At 44.9% G+C, this 18,588-nt stretch overlaps 1 protein-coding gene across 6 annotated transcripts in view; it reads right to left on the reverse strand.

Annotated features, from left to right (window-relative positions):
• Positions 1-18,588, reverse strand: part of GRIP2 (glutamate receptor interacting protein 2) — a 198,418-nt gene that overhangs the window by 100,334 nt on the left and 79,496 nt on the right. Inside the window, exon 1 of one of the 6 annotated variants that reach the window (XR_001558055.2) lies at positions 10,013-10,230. The exons of 2 other annotated variants lie outside the window; for them this stretch is intronic. Coding sequence is in view for 3 of the 4 variants with exons in the window: in XM_032447258.1 (XP_032303149.1) it covers positions 10,013-10,163 (151 nt within the window). In the remaining variant the exon portion in view is untranslated. Of the gene's footprint in view, positions 1-10,012; positions 10,242-18,588 lie in introns of those variants that run through there. 3 more of the 6 variants (XM_032447258.1, XM_015875366.2, XM_015875373.2) reach the window with 3 other exon arrangements.

Here is an 18,588-nt window from a genome sequence, read left to right on the forward strand (position 1 = left end):
GTTCCTTCCTCTCTCTGGGTTCATCACTGGAATTTAAGCACATTTGGATACAAAGGTCTGGTATTCCCTCCTCTGAGAGCTGCAGAGAACTTGGCCAGCCAGGAGAATTGCCTGGATGTCCCAGGACAATTGGCTTAACCTCAGAGGAAATTCCAGTCACAAACAAAGCACAGCTGTTTTTCTTCAGTACTGAAACAAACGTGTTTTCAGCTCTCCTGCACATAAATCCAGCCCTTGTTTCAGCTAAGGAAATGGCTGTAGGGACACTGGTCACCAGAAGCACACAATGGAAGGAGTGAGAAATGCAGCAGTTAAAGTAAGAGGATAAAAGAGAATTTGTATAATGGGAAATCTATTAGCATTTATCATGGCTGGTATTTGAAGTGGCTCTGCCAAGCCTCAGAATCCATTGCAAATAATGCCAGAGGTTAATGAAAACTGATATACACCGAGCATCACAAAAATAAAGCAAAATGCAGTGTGATTAATGAATATACAGGATTCAGAATATACGTGTATGCTTCCATGAATATCTGGTAATGATTAGACTTCTTTTATAACTGCAAATTGTGGAGGAACAGAAGGGAAGAAAACAGTCCTCTATTCATGTAAACATTCAGAAAAACCTATCAGAACAAAATTAAAGGAGCAGTAACTATTCTGAGTGGAGCTTACTTGAAATTAGTTCATTCCTTCCAAGAAGTTGCCGTACAGTTTGTTCCCTTCCTCTGCAGTAATAATGCAAAGCCCTGTGTGTCTAATCCATATCCCGAAAATTACACATTGTACTCAGGGTTTTAAAAGGCAGCACGTCTCTTGCAAACAGGTGCAGTTATGGATGAACACATTACCATTACAAATACCAATACCACTGCTGTTGGGAATTTCTTCATGTTATTTTCATCTCCTCTTCACTAGTTTGAAGGATGTTCTGAGTTCATTTTATACAGGCATCGATTCTTTATGACTATGGGTACTGACAGTGGGAAAGCCAATACAACTGAAGGTTTTCTTTTTCTTTACCTTAGATATTTGCACAGTGTCTGCAAAAATGTATAAAAAGACACTACCAGTACTGGGCTTACAGCCATTTTATCATCACTACGGATCAGAATGGGTTGAACTGCTTCACCAGTGTACACCTTTCATTAGAAAAGAAAGGACAATAAAGTTCACTGCGATGGCTGTGCTCAAGGAACAACACGTGAGTAACTCCTAATTGGAGTGATTTCAGGTCTCGACAGAAAAAGGTACGAAGCAACCAACCTGTGCTCTTTTAATACAGCACTTTGTTACCTTTGGTAAACAGATTTTGTTGTATGACTGTCCAGAAAAAAGAACACGTAGAAAGCCATGCAGTGATAGACCGAAGATCCCTCTCAAAAATATGAATTCAGTAATGCACATGGAGATAAGCCACCACAATTAGCAGACAACAGATCTCCCCAAAAGAGTTTGGGAGCTCTTTGAGAGAGGCAGAATCAAACAGCATTGGCCAAACATGGCATTAAAGCACTTGGAGACAAGCAGTCTGTCAGATAAGCAAGCTAGATCAATGCGGAAACAGCAAATCCAATGCAGTAACATCTTGAACCAAACTCGGGCTGAGTCAATCTATCACAATCAGATATTCCACGGACTCCTGGAGATGACTGGGCTGCACGTTAGGGATGTGGGATGTTAGGCTGGGGGTTCAGACTGAGAGCTCAGCAAGGTTGAACTCCTTGCATGCTCACTCTGCCCATAGCAAAGGCTGGGGTAGACGCCTTGACACACTGACACCTGTGCTGCTTTAACTGATGATCCTTAATGAGTGAGCCCAGTGACAGCATGAACAACGAATGCTCTCATTGAAACTATGCTCGATTAGTAGACAATTCCCAAAAGGAAATGGTCTAAATTATGCTGTACAACTACATCGCCTGGCCCTAATTAGCGAGGCTGCAGCCTTCCCCTGCGTGATGCCACAGCCTCCAATTGAGCAACAACAGGGGGTAAGTTTGATCTGGCACCAATAGGTTTAATTACCCTGACAAAAACTTAGGAAAGTGACAGTCTGTCATGAAACAGATTTCAGCTAAATAGACAAACAGGTTTCAGTCATTAACCTTCACCCTCGGGGTTCTGAAAGCCTTTTTTCTTTTCTGTATCTGTGGGTGAATTCTCTGACACATTCTCTGAATATCTCATGAAACTTCTTACAAATCCAGCAGCTCCACAGAAGGTCCCATGATAGGAACTGAGCAGTTCACTTTCAGCTACATGCAGCCATTTCCCTGAATAAGAACTTCCCCAGCCTCGTCCAGCTGCCCAGCACAAGGTCCATTGGATGCAATGGCATCCAATGCCCCAGTCTCATCAGCATTTCAAAAGTAACACAAGGACTGCACGCCAACCCAAATCATTGAGATGCTTGTGATTTGGATAAACTGGGACTAGAATACAGTGAAGGTGGTTGTAAAGACAAGGGAAGGCTAAAGGTGGTGGCTGTGCGCTGCTTCCCAGTTGTCCTTTCCATAACTCACACCCCACTATGACAGGAAGGCTGAATGCATACAATTTTATGGGCACTTTTCAGCAATTCATGTGGGAGAATGATGTTTGGATTATATTCCAAAGCAAAGAAAAAGGCGTATTTAAGTAATCACACCTCTGTTGTTTTGGGTTTTTTTTAAGCTTCTAACTGGAGCCCTATCAATATTACTTAGCCATCTCCTAGTATCATCAATTTATCAGCTGACAAGAAGTTCCAAACAACTCATCTGTAAAATTATTCTATTGTTTTTCGCTGGAAGTGTTTCAGCTGTGATGCTGCAGTCTTATCAGCATCCACAGCAAGCCAAAAACCCAGGTCCTGGATGCTCAGCGTTTGCACAACACCAGAGCATAAGAGCAGGTACCCACTTGGAAATGCTACAGCAGTAGCAGTAAATAGCAGCTATTTAATTGCAAGAGAAAACTGCAGAGACTTGAAAATTGGGTTAGGATTGCTGTGTTATCCCAGACAGCAGTGAACAAAGTGGTGCTGCCTATTTCCCCTGGTAAGAAATGTGGCCTTGCAGGTGGAACACCATTGCCCAGATTGATCCAAAGCCTATATTATATTTTTTCCTGAAAATGCTGAAACCATTCTCTAGTAATTAAATGGCACAGTATGTTTGCTCAATCTGCAAATCCATGGACAAGGCATCAGTCTTTCCAAGGAGACCGCTGAGTCTCCTGAAGCAAGAAATTAAAATAGTCTTATCTCCGTGCACTGCACTGCTTGCTCTGACTGCCAATTGAGTCAGGAAAATGAAAGCCTCTTGCAGACGTGGGCTGCAGATGCCAGCATAGACGGGGTCACACTGAGCCTTCATGTATGTTCTCCCAACTGCTTTCTCACTGTACGTTACTTTGCTGCTGTGCTAATGAAGTAATTAGTTAGTAACAGCCTGAGACAAGTTAGCACGCCAAAGGGCAGAAGTCATTTCCTTTTAAGCAGGTTCTCATTACCCCGCTTAAGTGCCAGCTGCAGTCTTTTAACTGAGTGCTGTGAGGAGATAATACACAAATGCAGCCGTTACTTACAGAGCACCATCACTCCTCCCTGCCCAAGAAGGATGCCAGGAAAGCTCTGCGGTGACTGCAGTGTGCAGCTTAGCTTTGGAATTATAAACTGCACCACTTCAAGCGTATTATATTGGGAAATGTTAAATTATCGTGCAGGATCCATACTGTTCCTGCCTGGAGACATAGGTAGCACGTTTTGCTGTGGTCTTATTTCAGATTACTACGGATACATTGGTCAAGTTTTTGGCCTGCGTTTTTATAGGACATCAAATTAAATTATCTTTGTCCACCATCAAACCTAACGACCACATTCAGCATGGCATATAACTGCCATTACCTTCTTGCCTGCAAAACAGCCACTCCAGTTTACTCTGGCAGAAAACCTGCTCATTGGTGGTTTGTCCCAGTATTGCACTGGGAACCAACAGTAGAGCAGGGAATTGAGCCCAGCCCTAATTAAATGCATACATCCATCTGAAACCTCATAAGTAACTTTCCCTGTTTTAGCATATTTCCCTTCACACAAGGCCTGATTTTTTTATCCCATTCAACAGGAGGTGCAGATTTGCCAGCCTACAGTTATCAGACCCAGAGCCACGCTGCTGCAAGGTGACCCAACGCTCACTCTTCCAAAATTGACAGCACCCGTAATCAACTACCGACTTGTTTGTAAATGCTTAAATCATAGTAATTACCATCATGATGGCATAATTAAAAATTGATGTAATCTCACTGACAGGTGGTATTTTGCAAAGCACTTACCATCAATTTAATACTTTCCACTAAGGGTGGATACCTTACTTTTGCCATCCAAGGGATGATTCAAGAACTTCAGCTCCCATGTCAGCAGTCTTCAGGCCTCGTTTATTATCCCTACTGCTGAAGTACCCATCACCCCAAAGCCACCACATCTCTCTCACCCAGGAATTGCTACGCACATTTCTATAATCAGCAACGTCAAACTCACTCCCAGCCCATTGCAAAGGCCACAGTTTCACTACATGAGTGTTCACATACATGCTTGTGAAGAAAAAGGCCATCTGTCTCATTGCACATTTTTACTCTTCTCCACTTCCTGAGCATATCTTAGAGGTGACTGCAATAGAAGGAGTGGATTGACCGGACTACATCAGTCTTATAAAAGCATAAACCTGCAGCTGTGATTTAGCCTCTCCAGCACTCCGCATTACGTGAAAGGTGAGCAAGACACAAAGAAATTTATGGGAAGCTTAAGGACGTGCAAGCGTCTTTATCAGGGCAAGATTACAGAGATTTAAGGAACTCATCTGCTTTTTCTTTTTGCAAATATTAGCCTTCAGCAAAGACATGAAAACATTTGTCTTTATTCCAAAGAGGATATTATCAGCTAATTAATTTCTAGCACCAAACAGTCCAGATGAAGAAGGGTTTAATTGCTGAAAATGTTGAAACAAAGTATTTTCGCAGCGAAAGTTGTGTTTGGCTACAGCGGCTTGATTCTGTTTGATCAAAAGCTTTCTCTGTACAATAGCCCTTGCTGGAAGGTAGATATCCCACAACCAAATGTGAGCTTTCAGTCACCTTTGAACCCCCAGTGTTTGCCAGCAATCCACTTTCTGCAGTGCAGGACATGCAAGTGGGGTGCCCAGGTGGAAGTACAATAATGCAGCTCCACAACCCCAATAGCAAGGAGGGAGATGCTTTGAAAGGGCACCAGGCTCCACTTAAGAAATACAGCTTTCTACTTCTATAGGTCACCACGGGGGAAAATTAGAAAGGTGGGGAAAAGGCAGCTCCTTTTAGCTCAACAGACTGGTTCACATCTTGTGATAAGAACTGCTAATAGTTGCTTCATTTACGGTGAGCATGCTACTATGGGGCATAGGCATACAGATTATTGACGTCTCCAGCCTGCTCCCTTCTTCAGGATCCTTTGCCTTTAGCTACATGTGTCCCTGCCTCAGTGCTATTAACCCTGACTTCTTCATAGCCACAAGTGAACCCTTGCTTTGAGGTTTCCCCTTTCCACCAGCGCAGTCCTGCTCCCATGAGCAGGGATCATGGGACATGCTCATGTTACATCCCAGCATGTACATGGGACATGCCTCAATGCTACATCCCAGCACAGAGACAGAACCTGCAGCAGGTTACACCTTGGCTGATCACAGCCCTCCAGCACTATCCCTGGACAGATTTCCATATAAAAGCAGCAAGAATTTATTTATAGGTTCCACAAGACACTATTTCAGCTACCACCAATTTTACTGAACAATATCTCCACCCTTTGGGGTATGTGGAGCTATTTAAACAGCTGCATTTGAAGAAGAGAAACATAGGAATGCGGAAATCTCTTCTTCCAGCATCTGAATTTATTGCTGGAAATGAAGTTATCAGCTCTGCAGTGATTTACTGCTGTACAACGAAACCCATGAGATATGAACAGAGGAGACAACCCTGCAGGACAATAAATTGCCACAAACCAAACTGTCGTCATGAAATACAGAAAAACCTTGTGAAAGCAACCCCAAAGATGGAACACAGAGGACCTTTTGGCAGCTGCTTTTCCACTGGCAGAGGTTGCAGGCAAAGGGGAGATGGTAAGTTCCTGGCCTCCTCCCAGCCACAGCTAGAATGGGATGGGGGCTGGAACACCCTGTGGCTTCCCACAAGCTTCCATCCATGGTACCCAGAGCTCAAACCCCTAAAGCCCAAAGGTTTCCAAATGTAATCAAGATTTATCAGATCCAAAGGCACCTACAGCACCCAAACACTTTGGATGCCCCAGATATGTAGCTCTGTATTCTGATGTTGGTATAGTCCCACTGGTGACCAATGACCCATGTGAAGGTGTTTGCTTTCACCCCAGGGAGGTCTGAGAGGAGCCCAGCAGCAACCATTTTGGCTCCTGATCTCCTTTGCTTGCCAGGGCCACATCTCTGAGGGTCCTTGCAACCCTCCAAGCCTGAGCTCTCCTAGACTTCAAAGCCACAAGAAATGCAGGAACAATGCTGGGCAGCTCAGCCAGTGGCCTCAAGAGGATGGCTCTGTTTTAATTATGTGCCTGGGGGATTTCTTGTGGGAGGATGAAGCAACTACATCTGGCATCACTTAGCAATGCAACTGTGGGGATTTAACACGTGATCTGAAAGGCTGAGCATTGAACCTTTGAATGCATTTATTTAAATTACAAGTTGAATAGCTCTGTATTTCTAAGGCTGTTATTTACATTGGTGGGGTACTGGTACAGGCTGCCCAGAGAGGTGGTGGGTGCCCTCCATCCCTGGAGACACCCAAAGTCAGGCTGCCCTAATCTGTGCACCTAATGGTGCTGTAGGTGTTTGTGTTCGTTGCATGGAGGTGGGACCAGATTGTCTTTAAAGATCCCTACCAACTATGATTCTATGAACATCAGACGAAAAACTACCTCAGCTCTTAGAGTGGTTGGAATAAAAATGAATAAATAAAAAGAATCGCCTCCGGTATAGATTTAAATACCCTGTTGCATTACTGGGGTGTAAATTTATATTCAGAGTCGTAGTGCGGCACAAAGAAAGTGACTGTGGACCAGTTCCCCATCCCATACCAAATTTCGCTTTCCCTTGAGGATAATGGGTGATTTTCCAAACAGCCCCTTTGGTGCGTCTGCCTTTCTGTGCGGATGCCACAAATCCAGGCAACTCAGCGCTGCTTTGAAACAGTGGGAACAAAACAAAGAAATCCAGAGAGACTGTCCGTGGGGAAAGGCAAGGAGCCACAAGAAGATAAAACGAGAAGCAAAGAGGAATCCTTATGAAAATGCATGAGATGTGCAAAACTGACAGGCCAATTAAACAAGCCTAAATACAATCAGAGATTATCCCAAGCCACTGTCATGTCCTATTGTTCCCCACATTCCCTTTGTCCCCCTCCTCAACATCCACAGGAGCAGCTCAATGGCTGCTCTCCACCCCTGCTCATCTCCCCAACCAGAGACAACTGCACAAATTGCAGCTCATGGCTCCTTGCTTTTATCTTGGTGCACGCTGCTTCCTTACCCGTCCTAGGCCAGCTGCTGACATTTCTGCAGAGTGCACACGACTGCTGAGAGCCTGCGGGGAGCAGAGGCTGCCTGACGCTTCTGCAAACACCGTGCTAATCTGTTTAAGATATTAGAATCCTATATGTGTGTTTTTAATAATAAAGGCAACATTTAGATGCTGCCAAGGTATCAGAGAGACGGCGGCACACACAGAAGAGCCACCTCCACCATATAAACAATGGAAAATGCTCCCTTATCTTTTCATAGCACTTAGGCCTCCAGGCTGCAAAATAAATGATTGCACTCATTTACATTTTATTGTGGAGATATAACTGGCTGGAATAACTGCCAGCAGAGAGCCCGACTGCAGGAATGCATTATTTTTCTCCCCATTTGCCTTAACAGATGTGTTTTTTTTCTGGCAATCCATCTCTATCACTGCTAGCGAGATGGCAAAAGGGGCATTAACCCACTGACTATCTTGCATTTAGGTTAAAAAAAAAGCCATCAGCTTCTAGCAAAGCCTCTCACTAATGAGTCATAACAGAGAAGAGACTGTGAAAGGGGGTCTCCACCTGAGTCATATCCAGGCAGTAAAGCTGGCACATTTGCTTCCCATAAGCCTACAAGCAACATACAGGACAGAAGCCAGCCCACTCAAGACATCCTCAGCTTAGCCAGTCACCCCTGCTTCCCTTACAGCCAATGGGGAGGAACAGGCTCTCTGTAGACCAAACTTGAGTTGAAGATGTTCGCTTTGGGCTGAGAAGCACCGGTTCCTCTCCCCTCTCTGCTATTTCCTTCCTTTCTTGTTTGTTGATCAGCTCAACTAAAAACGATGTGAGAAATATCACAAGAAGTTCAAGCAAAAATAATTGAACTGTATTTCAATGGAATAAATAGTGGCACAAACAAATCTCAGACTCTTGAACTACCTGACAAGGTTAAACAGGAGAAAGCCCAGGCAACTGGAAGTGGAATGAGTGAATAAAATCAGGTCAGATCAAGTCCTGCTACAAACAAGGATGACCCAGTCAAGGATGGATGTTCTATACCTGCCGTAGGTGACTGCAAAAAGCAGAGAGACCTCAAAGAGACCACAGAAAAAGAAGAGCTGATCCCACTGGGATAACAGCAAGCCCCAATAAATGATTTCTATGCTGGGTTGCTTTAGGACTGACCCATAATTCAGAGAAAAATGGCAAGGCATGATGGACTACAGTTTCCTGATTGCTAAGATGCAGTAAAAAAGGCAATACATCCAAAATCAAAAAAGGAGATCATGAGCTGTGCATGCCCCCCTCACTCCAGTATTTGCTGGCTTTCTACCACTTACCCACATCATTTGAACTGCTCCTGCATTAGGGATTTAGCAGAAACCATTTTTCATGTGGAAGTTGAAGCAGACAGCAGAGATGTTACCAGGATGGACTACCATGGCACAGACCTGGGTCTTGAGCTCAGAGGCCATGCCCAGCCCTGCAGCTCTGGGCAAGCTCCCAAGTCCCCAGCTGCCAGCAAAACCTTGCTGCCAAAGGGATGCTGCTGGAGCAGGGCCATAGGGCACTTCAGGGCAGCACTCATGAAAGCAACTCAGAAGAGCAAGGTGGATGAAAAAGAATGAGCCCATAAAATGTTCAAAAGCTGCAACACTACTATTGCAAACAAACTATCAAATGTGACAGTGAAATGAACAGTGACCTACATTCAGCATGAGCGTAGCTTCCTCTCATGTAGTTTCATAAGCATTCTGCATCCCTTTGATGCTGGCAGTGTAGAACAAAGGAAGCACAGCCTCATGACCAAGGGCACAGCCCCTCACATTTTCCCTCTGCTGGGTCACTGCCATGCACGCAGTTTAAGCACATCAGGACCATGCCAGTGGGTACAGTAAATGCCCCTCTCTCAGTTCTGGGCTCTTCCTGTTTGGCTTTTGTACAGAGAGGCTAAAAGCATTATAATTTTCAATGATACTGCAGCCAAAGCACAGTTTACTTGGAAGATAAGGATGGATATAACAGGACTTGGGTCCAGACCAGCTTTGGCTTGCAGACAAAAGCATCCCTCAGAGAAACAAATGTACCCATTCCCCACTGCTTTTCTATCACACAAATATACAAACATCCAGATTTAAATCAAAGCAAGACATGCCAAACACAAACCTCCCTGAGCTGCACGCTTTCCCAGCACTTTTAGGAACACCATCCCACCAGAAGAAGACTCTTCACTGTCCCCACTCCACAGCTGAACAAACCACCACCCACACAACCCACAGAAGGTTCCTGAAGGGTTCCCAACCATCCCAGCTCCCTGCCCTCACCACTTCTTCCAACAATAGTTTTAAGGTTCTGAGAACTGTGACAGCCCTGGCTGGCTGTAGGAAGATCTCCTGTCACATCAGCGATGGATACTAAGCACAGGCATGCTATCTCCAGGCAAGCAGGAGCATCCCTGCTTCCTTACCACCGGTACAGAGGTGCAGGTGGCACAAACCACCTGGGTCACAGAGTTCCCGGCCTTCCCCTTCCTCCTCCACCCTCAGCTCCTCTCTCCATCTCCTCCTCCTCCTCGACGACTTCTTAATGATCTTCAACACCTTGCTGACTTGATTCATTTGGTCCCACAGCCACAGAGAGGGGCTGGGATTGCCGTGGCTGTGCCTCAGCAGCTTCCAGCAAAGCAGGGACAGGCAGAAAGCAGGCAGGTCACTGGGAGGCACAGAGCACTCTGCGTGCATGCAAGCCTCTGTGTCAAAAGCTGCTTTCCGCCCAAAGAGAGAGTTTTGGGTGCTGATGGGAGCAGAGGGGGGGGAAGGAGGGAGAAGGATTTCTTTTGCCTCTGTCCATCCAGAGCTCTTGCAGACAACAAGAGGAGGCATTTCTTATTCTGACGACTTGGGAAAGCTCATAACTCACAGGGGCAGCAGATCCTGTACAGGGCTTTCAATTTCTGCTTTTGACAATACATGCATTCTGGCAGATTTCAAATGCTCCTCAGGCGAGAGTCAGCATCAGCTCAGAAGCAGCAATGATTCTTCAAGGAAAAAAAAAGGAATTCTGGCTTCATTTCAAAGATTAGAAATAACTAACACAGACAGCAAATAATAGCCGCAACTAAGGGAAATGTTAAAAACCTGTATGCTGTGCAGGAAAGAAACTCGGCCTTCCTAGATTTTAATAATTACTTGCATTTATCCATTCCCTTTCTGCAATCACTTTTCTCACTGACACCTTTGCAGAAGAGTAATTTCTCCCGTTTCCTACAGACACAGAGAATGGCTCCATTTTGGCACAACAGCTGAATGAATCCCTGCAAACACCCTCTCTGCCTGCTTTGAAAGTGAATCAGAACATTAGAAATAGTTCACAGTCTTTAAATATTTTCAACAATCCTCTGGTGTTCTTGAGCAGACTTCAGCAGGTGCCCATGGCACCTATACAGGCCCATAGCTGTTCTCAGATGTGTTCTTCTCTCCCTCATTTGGGTGGTAAGAACTTCCCAAAACAATCTCCCATCCACAGTGACGTCCAAAGATTGAGAGCTCAGAGTCCTGTCCACTGTTACTATGTCAGTATTGCAGACCAAATATCCATCCGAGTTGCCTCCTGAAGGAATTGAAAGGTCTCCCTTTCTGGGCGATGTCCTCCTGTCCAGACAAGGTGGTGGGATTAATGGAATGGAGAGGTTCTCCAAACAACCCCGTGTGGGGTGGGCACAGTTCTGCCGGGCAAAAGGACCAGGAGCTCACTAATATACCTAAAACTCCTCTTAGAGCAGTGCAATTAAGAAAAAACCCTGCAGTAAACAGTATTAATGGATGTACAAATTAAATTGCCACGCGCTTTAAAGCATTATAAATAGGGCCACTCCTCTCCCTGCTGAACAAGGTGCAGCTCACACAGTACTATCCCAGCCAGGTCACGGCCAGCTTAGCCCTGAGCCCGTGCACACATCCACATCTGCACTGCTGCAGAGCACATCCCAGCAGTAAGCTTTAGTAGATAAAGTCTTGTCTGCTCATTAAGCCCCAGATTCTAATGAAACAGCCCCAAACAAGCAGCACCCCAGGAAACTGTGATGCTCCCACACATCCCTTGGGGGCAGAATTCTTCCACTTCCACTGCAGTCATCGTCCACGATTGCTGCTAACATGCATGTCCTCTACAAATGGGGGCATCCATCCTTATGCAGTCATAGAATGGCCTAGGCTGGAGCAGACCTTAAAGACCATCTAGCTCTAACCCATCTGCCATGGGCAGGGCTGCCACACACTAAATCAAGCTGCCCAGGATCCCAGCCAACACAGCCTCAAATGCCTCCAGGGCAGGGGCAGGCTGTACCCCAGGTCCTGCTCCCCTCTGCATAGTGGGAGAGGTGGCACAACTCAGTCCTGTCCTTACCCAGATGATCTCCATCTATCTCAGCCCCACTTCAGACTTGTTCCGTTTCCTTTCCTGTGGAGGATGGCTGCAATCTTTCACATATTCTTCATCAGTGAGATTTATGAGTACAATTCCATTTTATTTTGATGGTTAATACTAGCACTAATGCTGCTGCCATGTCTACATAATTAATAATGAGACTAATAATGCCAAACCAATCTAAGAGTAACTTTATTGGCCTTCGATGTCATTTGTTAGAGCTGACATAACCAATTCAATTTGTTGCTCATACTGAGTCACCGTTCCCACTTACTCATAAACTGGATTTGGGCTGTACAGAAGCCTGAATTCCATGTTCAGTAAGCAATGCTACAGAGGTTGATCTGAGGGTGATGCTGTAATTAATATTCTGGAGAACTGCAGTAATACAGGAAAACAAGACTGCACTGAGCAACATAAAGGATTTCACTGGAATGAGCTTTTGAGGGACCAAGGAGTCCTTATGCCACAACCTGCACGTGCCCCAGGTCTGCAGGCATTATTGCACTCAGGTCAACCCTCCCTGCTGCAGCATCATGCAGGACAAACAGAGAAGGAAAACTGTCTTTGGTGCAACGTCGCTGTCTGCCTTAGCGTTACAACATCGACAGAGCTGCTGCTCTCTGCGGGTCCTGTTTCCACAATAAATTAATCAGGAGATCTCTTAATAGCCTGTTTTGGAAAAGTTCTTTATGGGCAGCCTGATGGCTAATCCCACAGACTGCATTCATATTGCTTTCAAACTTTATTCTACAGTCAAGGCAGCAAGTTGTGCCTTTTTCACCTGAAGGCTGAAACCACTGCTTCCAAATGCTAAGGATTTAAGGGCTGAAAATCATTCAGAGCCATTCAGTATGTACTGTCAGGACTGGAAACACTTTGGTTTGAATTCAGGCAATCAGGTGCTCTTTCGTGTTCTATTCCCACTTTTCTTCACCTTCAGTTTCTCACGGATGAGCTCAAAGTCCTCTGGTTTGAGCCAAAATTCAGGTGGAATTCAGGAAAGTTCAATAATAACAGTTTAATATCTCTACGTTAATCTAAACTTTACTTTTCCTTGCTTTTCCAGTCACAGTCCTAGATCAGTAGCATAGCAGCCATTAAGTGTTTTCCAAAGCAAGCCACACATCTTCAATTTGGTCTGGATATAGCAGTTTTATTTTTGTGCTAAATGACAGGGAACAGCATTAGCACAAGGGTCATTATGTGAGTCAGCAGCATGCAGCAGCTGCCTCTCACCCAACAAGAGCAAGAACAGGCTCCTGCTCTGCCTCAGCCTAAGCAATACTTCTCTCTCCAAGCTCCTGCCCAATCCCACCCCTGGCAGCTGAGCTGTCCTACACACCACAGGATCCCAGAATATTCTGAGCCAGCAACCCATGCACAGGTGGGTCTGCTGGAAACACCACAGAGACACTGGGCCCTCAGTCAGCACTGTGCCAACTCATCCCAAGTAATGGGATGCAGTCTGCTCCCAGCACTACTGGACAGCTCAAGCCTCCTCTCCCACCACAGATTTTCCTGGTTGCACATGTCCAAGTTTCTGCTTGACACTGGGAGGCTAGAAATGGCACAGAATACCATGGTGCTTACTACACTCACACTATGCAGGGCTGCAGCAAGCTTCCTGCTATGAAGGTTTCCAGTGTTTTAACAAAGAGCTCATAGCCATGAACTCCCTGTGGATTTCCTGCTGGTTCTCTGTCATTTAACACCCCACACCTTCCTAACATTCTCAACAGGCACCATTTGGGAACGAAGCCCTGTATATCCCAGTCATTCAGAGCTCTGCTCTCCTGGTCTGGCATTCAGGGAAACAAAACATGCAGAGAGAGATGGTACTGCAAAGTACTTCTGGTTGAAGGAGCTGAGTTACCTCACTGTCCTCTTGGATGGTTAAGAAATGGAACAACATTCCTGAAGCATATTTCCTCTATTGCTTTCTGCAGCTCAAACCCAAACCTCAGAACCTCACTGTGATTTCAACTTTTTTTGTTTGTTTGATTTTTACTCTCAGCCATCAACCTGCCTTTGCTTCCACACAGAAGCCACATGTCAGCATGTTGGTTAAGGAAGGACATTTCCATACCATGCTCTGTCTGTGCAGCCTATTTCATTCCCTTAAGCTCCTTGGGGGTCTCATTTGCAGATAGCCCAAGTAAAGCAGATGTTTAAACCCTTAGGCTTGTGGAGCTAAGTACGAGTTATTACCAAGTCCTGGCATGAATGGCAGTGAAGTTCAGCATCATGTCCCCAGACATTTAGGCCCACTCCCATAATCACTAGAGGTACACCCAGGTGGCGCTGGGACTTACTGAAAAACACAATTCAAGCATGGCAGCCCTGAATAAATGACAGTTCTTGCTAAAGAATTTTGTGATGGTAAAACCTCCCTGGATTCTATCAGGGTTACGTTACGGCAGCAAGGTTTTCTCTGTGCCTCCATAGAAGTGTTCACATTTCCACGCTATTACCAGGGCTTGAACTTTCCCAAAACATGTCAGCTCTGGCTGCATGCAAGGGGCCAGCAGCCCAATACCAGCCCCAGTACCACAACTCTGGGGAGGGGATGTAAAGAAAGGGGCAAAGAGAAGAATAGGAATGAGGATACGGAGCACAGAGAGAAGGAATGGCAAAAAAGGACTTTCGTGATAAAATATATTCTGTTCCAAACCCCTGTATCCATCTAAAGAGAATCTGAAGCGCACCCTTGTTCTGATAAAGGACAAAGCTTAAAACAAAACAAAACACACACACACACAAAAACAGAAAGAATAAAGCCTGTGGCAGTTTAGGCTCATTATCACCAACAAACAGCCCCAAAAGGCATACTTGAAGGTTTCTGGCTGACTCAGCTGTCAAAACCTGCCATCCTAATCAAGGCTCTCAAGAGCATTTACACACAGAGAAGCTTCATCCAAGTCAATAGTCCAGCTCTCGGTATTTAAGCAGAACCACACTCTGTAAAAAACACCAGCATCACCTTACTTAAGGAAAGACACACAGGGTGAGTCAGGCTTACGTATGGAAATACTGTTTCAAAAACTTAACTCATTGTACATTGTTCTAGAGAAGAACTGGGAGGAGAAAGGGGCTAAGTAAAGACAGTTAAAGATGTTTTCTGAAGTTTTGGTTGAAAGTAAAGATTAATTTACCAATTGGGAGAATCTGAGAGAGAAGTGAAAAAGGCACAAGGAACTGTACTTAGAATGGTCTTTTTTTCCCTGCGTGTTTTGGGAAACAAATGCAGCACAACAATTTACCTGTTCAGCTTTTGATTATTATCCCTGTTTTGAAGAAAAAATTTCTAAGGTATTTTGAGCTTTTGGATGGCCAACAGACTTGTTTAAACAGCTTTAGACCTACAAAATGCTTTGCTGAAAGTTAACCTATGGGTTAGATTGCAGGGAATGGCTGTGCTGATTCCAGCTGTGAGCCCTGCCAGCAGCTGATGGACAGAGCCCTGGGAGGCACAAGCAGGGATTTCCGAGACCCACAGCCATCCCACTGCACCATGGCACAACACACTTGTGCTACCAGCATGGCATTAATTCCTGGTGGAACAACAAGCCCAGCACATAATTGTGACAAAAAGCATTAATGGCTTTGCCTTTTTGCATGCCAAAGCAATCTTAATGCATATAACCACTGTGAGTGATCGACACAGCCATACAGAAGCAGAAAAAAAATAGTCCCCAGTCAAGTGAATATGGCTCCGTTATTCCAGTACTTCTGACAGCATCCCATTATGTCAGATTGCATTGGCTAAGGTCATATAATCCATCATAACTTGACTTAATGAGGCAATTAAAAACAAATGCATTTCATGGACAAACTACTTGCTGTACAGCCCTTCCCCGATTCCACTTGGCTTCACATTTTCTTAGGGGTGAAGAGTTTGAACCGAACTAAAGAGTTGTTTATTTAACTTCCCTTCAAGCACATGAAGCAGAAATCCAATCGGGTTGGTTTTAAAGCGATACTCCCCCTTAAAAGCAGCTTAACAGCTGTGTACCTGAGAGAGGATGAAACAGTTCCCAACAGACAAATGCACACAAGCAAAATAAAAGGCATTTTGATCCTTTGGAGGTGTAGGGGGAGGGATGGGAGGAAGCAGCAGTAAGAGCGGAATAATTCTTAAGCTTTCAAAAAGGGCTAAAATAAAGCAACAACCTCCAGAAGCATCACTTCAGGCTGGGACTGCAAACCCACATGGTTCCCCGAGACCCCAGTGCATCTGCAAACCCAGGGCTCTGCCATTTCTGCCAGTACAGATGGTGCAGGAGGCTGACAGCGGTCTGAAGGATCCTCCTGCAATTGTACAGGAGGCAAAGCTGCAGACCAGAGGGAATTTGGCTACTTGGAGAGAAAGAACCTCTCCCCCTCCCATAACACCCCTGTGAGTCAGTACATCAGCAGGCAATTTATTTTCGCTGTAAAGCATGGGTTATTAGTCACCGCAAGAGACAAGGCGTCACACTAGTTGGGCTGACCGCCTGGGATTTATTGTGCTTTTTCCTCATTTAAAGAAGAAAAAAAAAGTCACCTCTGGCTCCTATTTCTCACTGGTGTTTGGCACACAATCCTAGATGCCTGGGCCACTTGGAGATGCACAAGCAGCAGTGCAACTGCTCAGTATCGAAGAACATCAGAACTACGTGTCAGGCAATTACTAATGGAAGATTTAATTTGTAACTGGGCAGTTTCTGGATTTATCCATCACTTCATTGGGGTGCTGAAGCAGGGGAGCATTCTGAGGCACACGTACCTCTCACAGCTTCATTGGCTGTTTCTAGATTACCATATAGGGTTGGATATGAGGAAAAATTTCTTCTCAGAAAGAGTGGCGATGCACTGACACTGCTGCCCAGGGGGTGGTGGGGTCACTGTCCCTGGAGGCACCCAAGAAAAGGGGAGATGTGGCACTGAGGAACATGGTCAGAAGGCATGGTAGGGGCGGGTTGATGACTGGACTTGATAATCCTAGAGGTCTTTTCCAACTTTAACAGTTCTAAGATTGCTGGCAAGTGCCATCTGATTTCCTGGGACATTTACTAGTACCACAGGTGACACCAACATGCTGCTCTTCTGGTGAAACTCAAGAGCAAAACTCACTGGCAGAATGCGCAGCTCCTCTCTCATCCTGAGCAGCTTGAAAGGAGCAAACATGCGTTCAGCAGCAAGAGCAACACAGATACAGACTCCAAGGAGAGCCGTAGGCATGCAGTGTTCATGCATACACAACAGGGACAACAACTTTGCATAAGCAGTATCTATACATAGCCATAACGGATATCTACTCTGAAATATGAATCAGACCGTTTTCTACAGATGCAGACCTGGAACAAACTGCTTTGCATTTGTAAAGCTGAAGCCTCTTCTAACATTTTCTGAGTTTGAGGCTGCCCAAGTAGCATCAAGAAGTTCAGTGCAAGGGGTTGCTGTGGCAAAAAATGCCCACAGAGGTGGAGCACATCACTTTATCCCAAATAAAGGCCACCTGAAGGTAGGAGGAGCTGGAGGTTTGCATGGGGCACTATGGATTTATGGGGATGAGTGTGAATTAGGCCACAGCAGCTGCACACACAGCAAGCAGGGACTGTTAGCAGACCAGACTGTGGAAGAAATGGATTGCCCTCAAAGCAGCAAGTTGCTGCATTTATTTTGCCCAAGAAAATAATAATAATAAAGAAAAAAATCCTACAGAACTTCAAATGAGGAAGAATCCCTGAGTCCTCAAATATCTTCACAGCTATTGAATTGGGTGACCTGAAAACTACACCAGCTCTCTCAGTAGAAAAATGAGATTTTTATAAATATGTGCATCAGCAAATTAATATTTGATGTTTTCTGTACGTATCAGTGTTCAGGGCTTGCAATATTTAGGCAATAAGACTTGTCAGAGAGTGTAGTAGCCATGAGATAATTACATCCCTAGGGTATTTTGATGCACAAAGAGCAGACAAGTGCTTGTACTATCTCAAGTGTGTGATTATGTCACCATTATAATTTCATATGGCAAGAGGTTATTGCCAGTTTAAACAAAACTCCTTCACAATGACCACCCCATACCTTTCTTGGCTTAAAATGAGGTAATAGTTTGTTCTTTCATTATCAAAATAATAATTACAGCATTGTGTTAGCACTGACTGACAGGATGTTTCATCAGAGGCTGCTTTCCGCAGTTAAATACACCATTTAACACACAAATTCTCAGCCTAGAAGGTGCGAGTCTCGTATTTGCTCCTGCATTGAGACTGCTGTGCTGCCCATCAGAAGGAAGCCATTTCAGGAGTGTTCATTTAGTCCTTTCCAACATTTCTGAATAAAAATAAACGTTCCCCGTCAGCAAAATGCTAACATATGGGCTTTAGGATGAATTCACCCGCATTTAAGTACTTTGATGAATCAAGACCTAAGACATTTCTAAGATACCGTAAGCCTAATTCTGCCCTCCTTTTATACCAGTGTCAATCTAGACTAACCTCATTCCCTTCAACATGGCTAAATCCAGACTGACACCAGCTCGGGCAGCCCCAGCCTCCTGCTGCCAACACAGCTCCCACTCGTTCCTTCAAAGGCTTTCCCACTGCAAAACCCAGCCGAAAAGCATCACTA

This window comes from Coturnix japonica, chromosome 12, assembly GCF_001577835.2.
Source record: "Coturnix japonica isolate 7356 chromosome 12, Coturnix japonica 2.1, whole genome shotgun sequence".
In the NCBI taxonomy this organism is placed as follows: domain Eukaryota; kingdom Metazoa; phylum Chordata; class Aves; order Galliformes; family Phasianidae; genus Coturnix; species Coturnix japonica.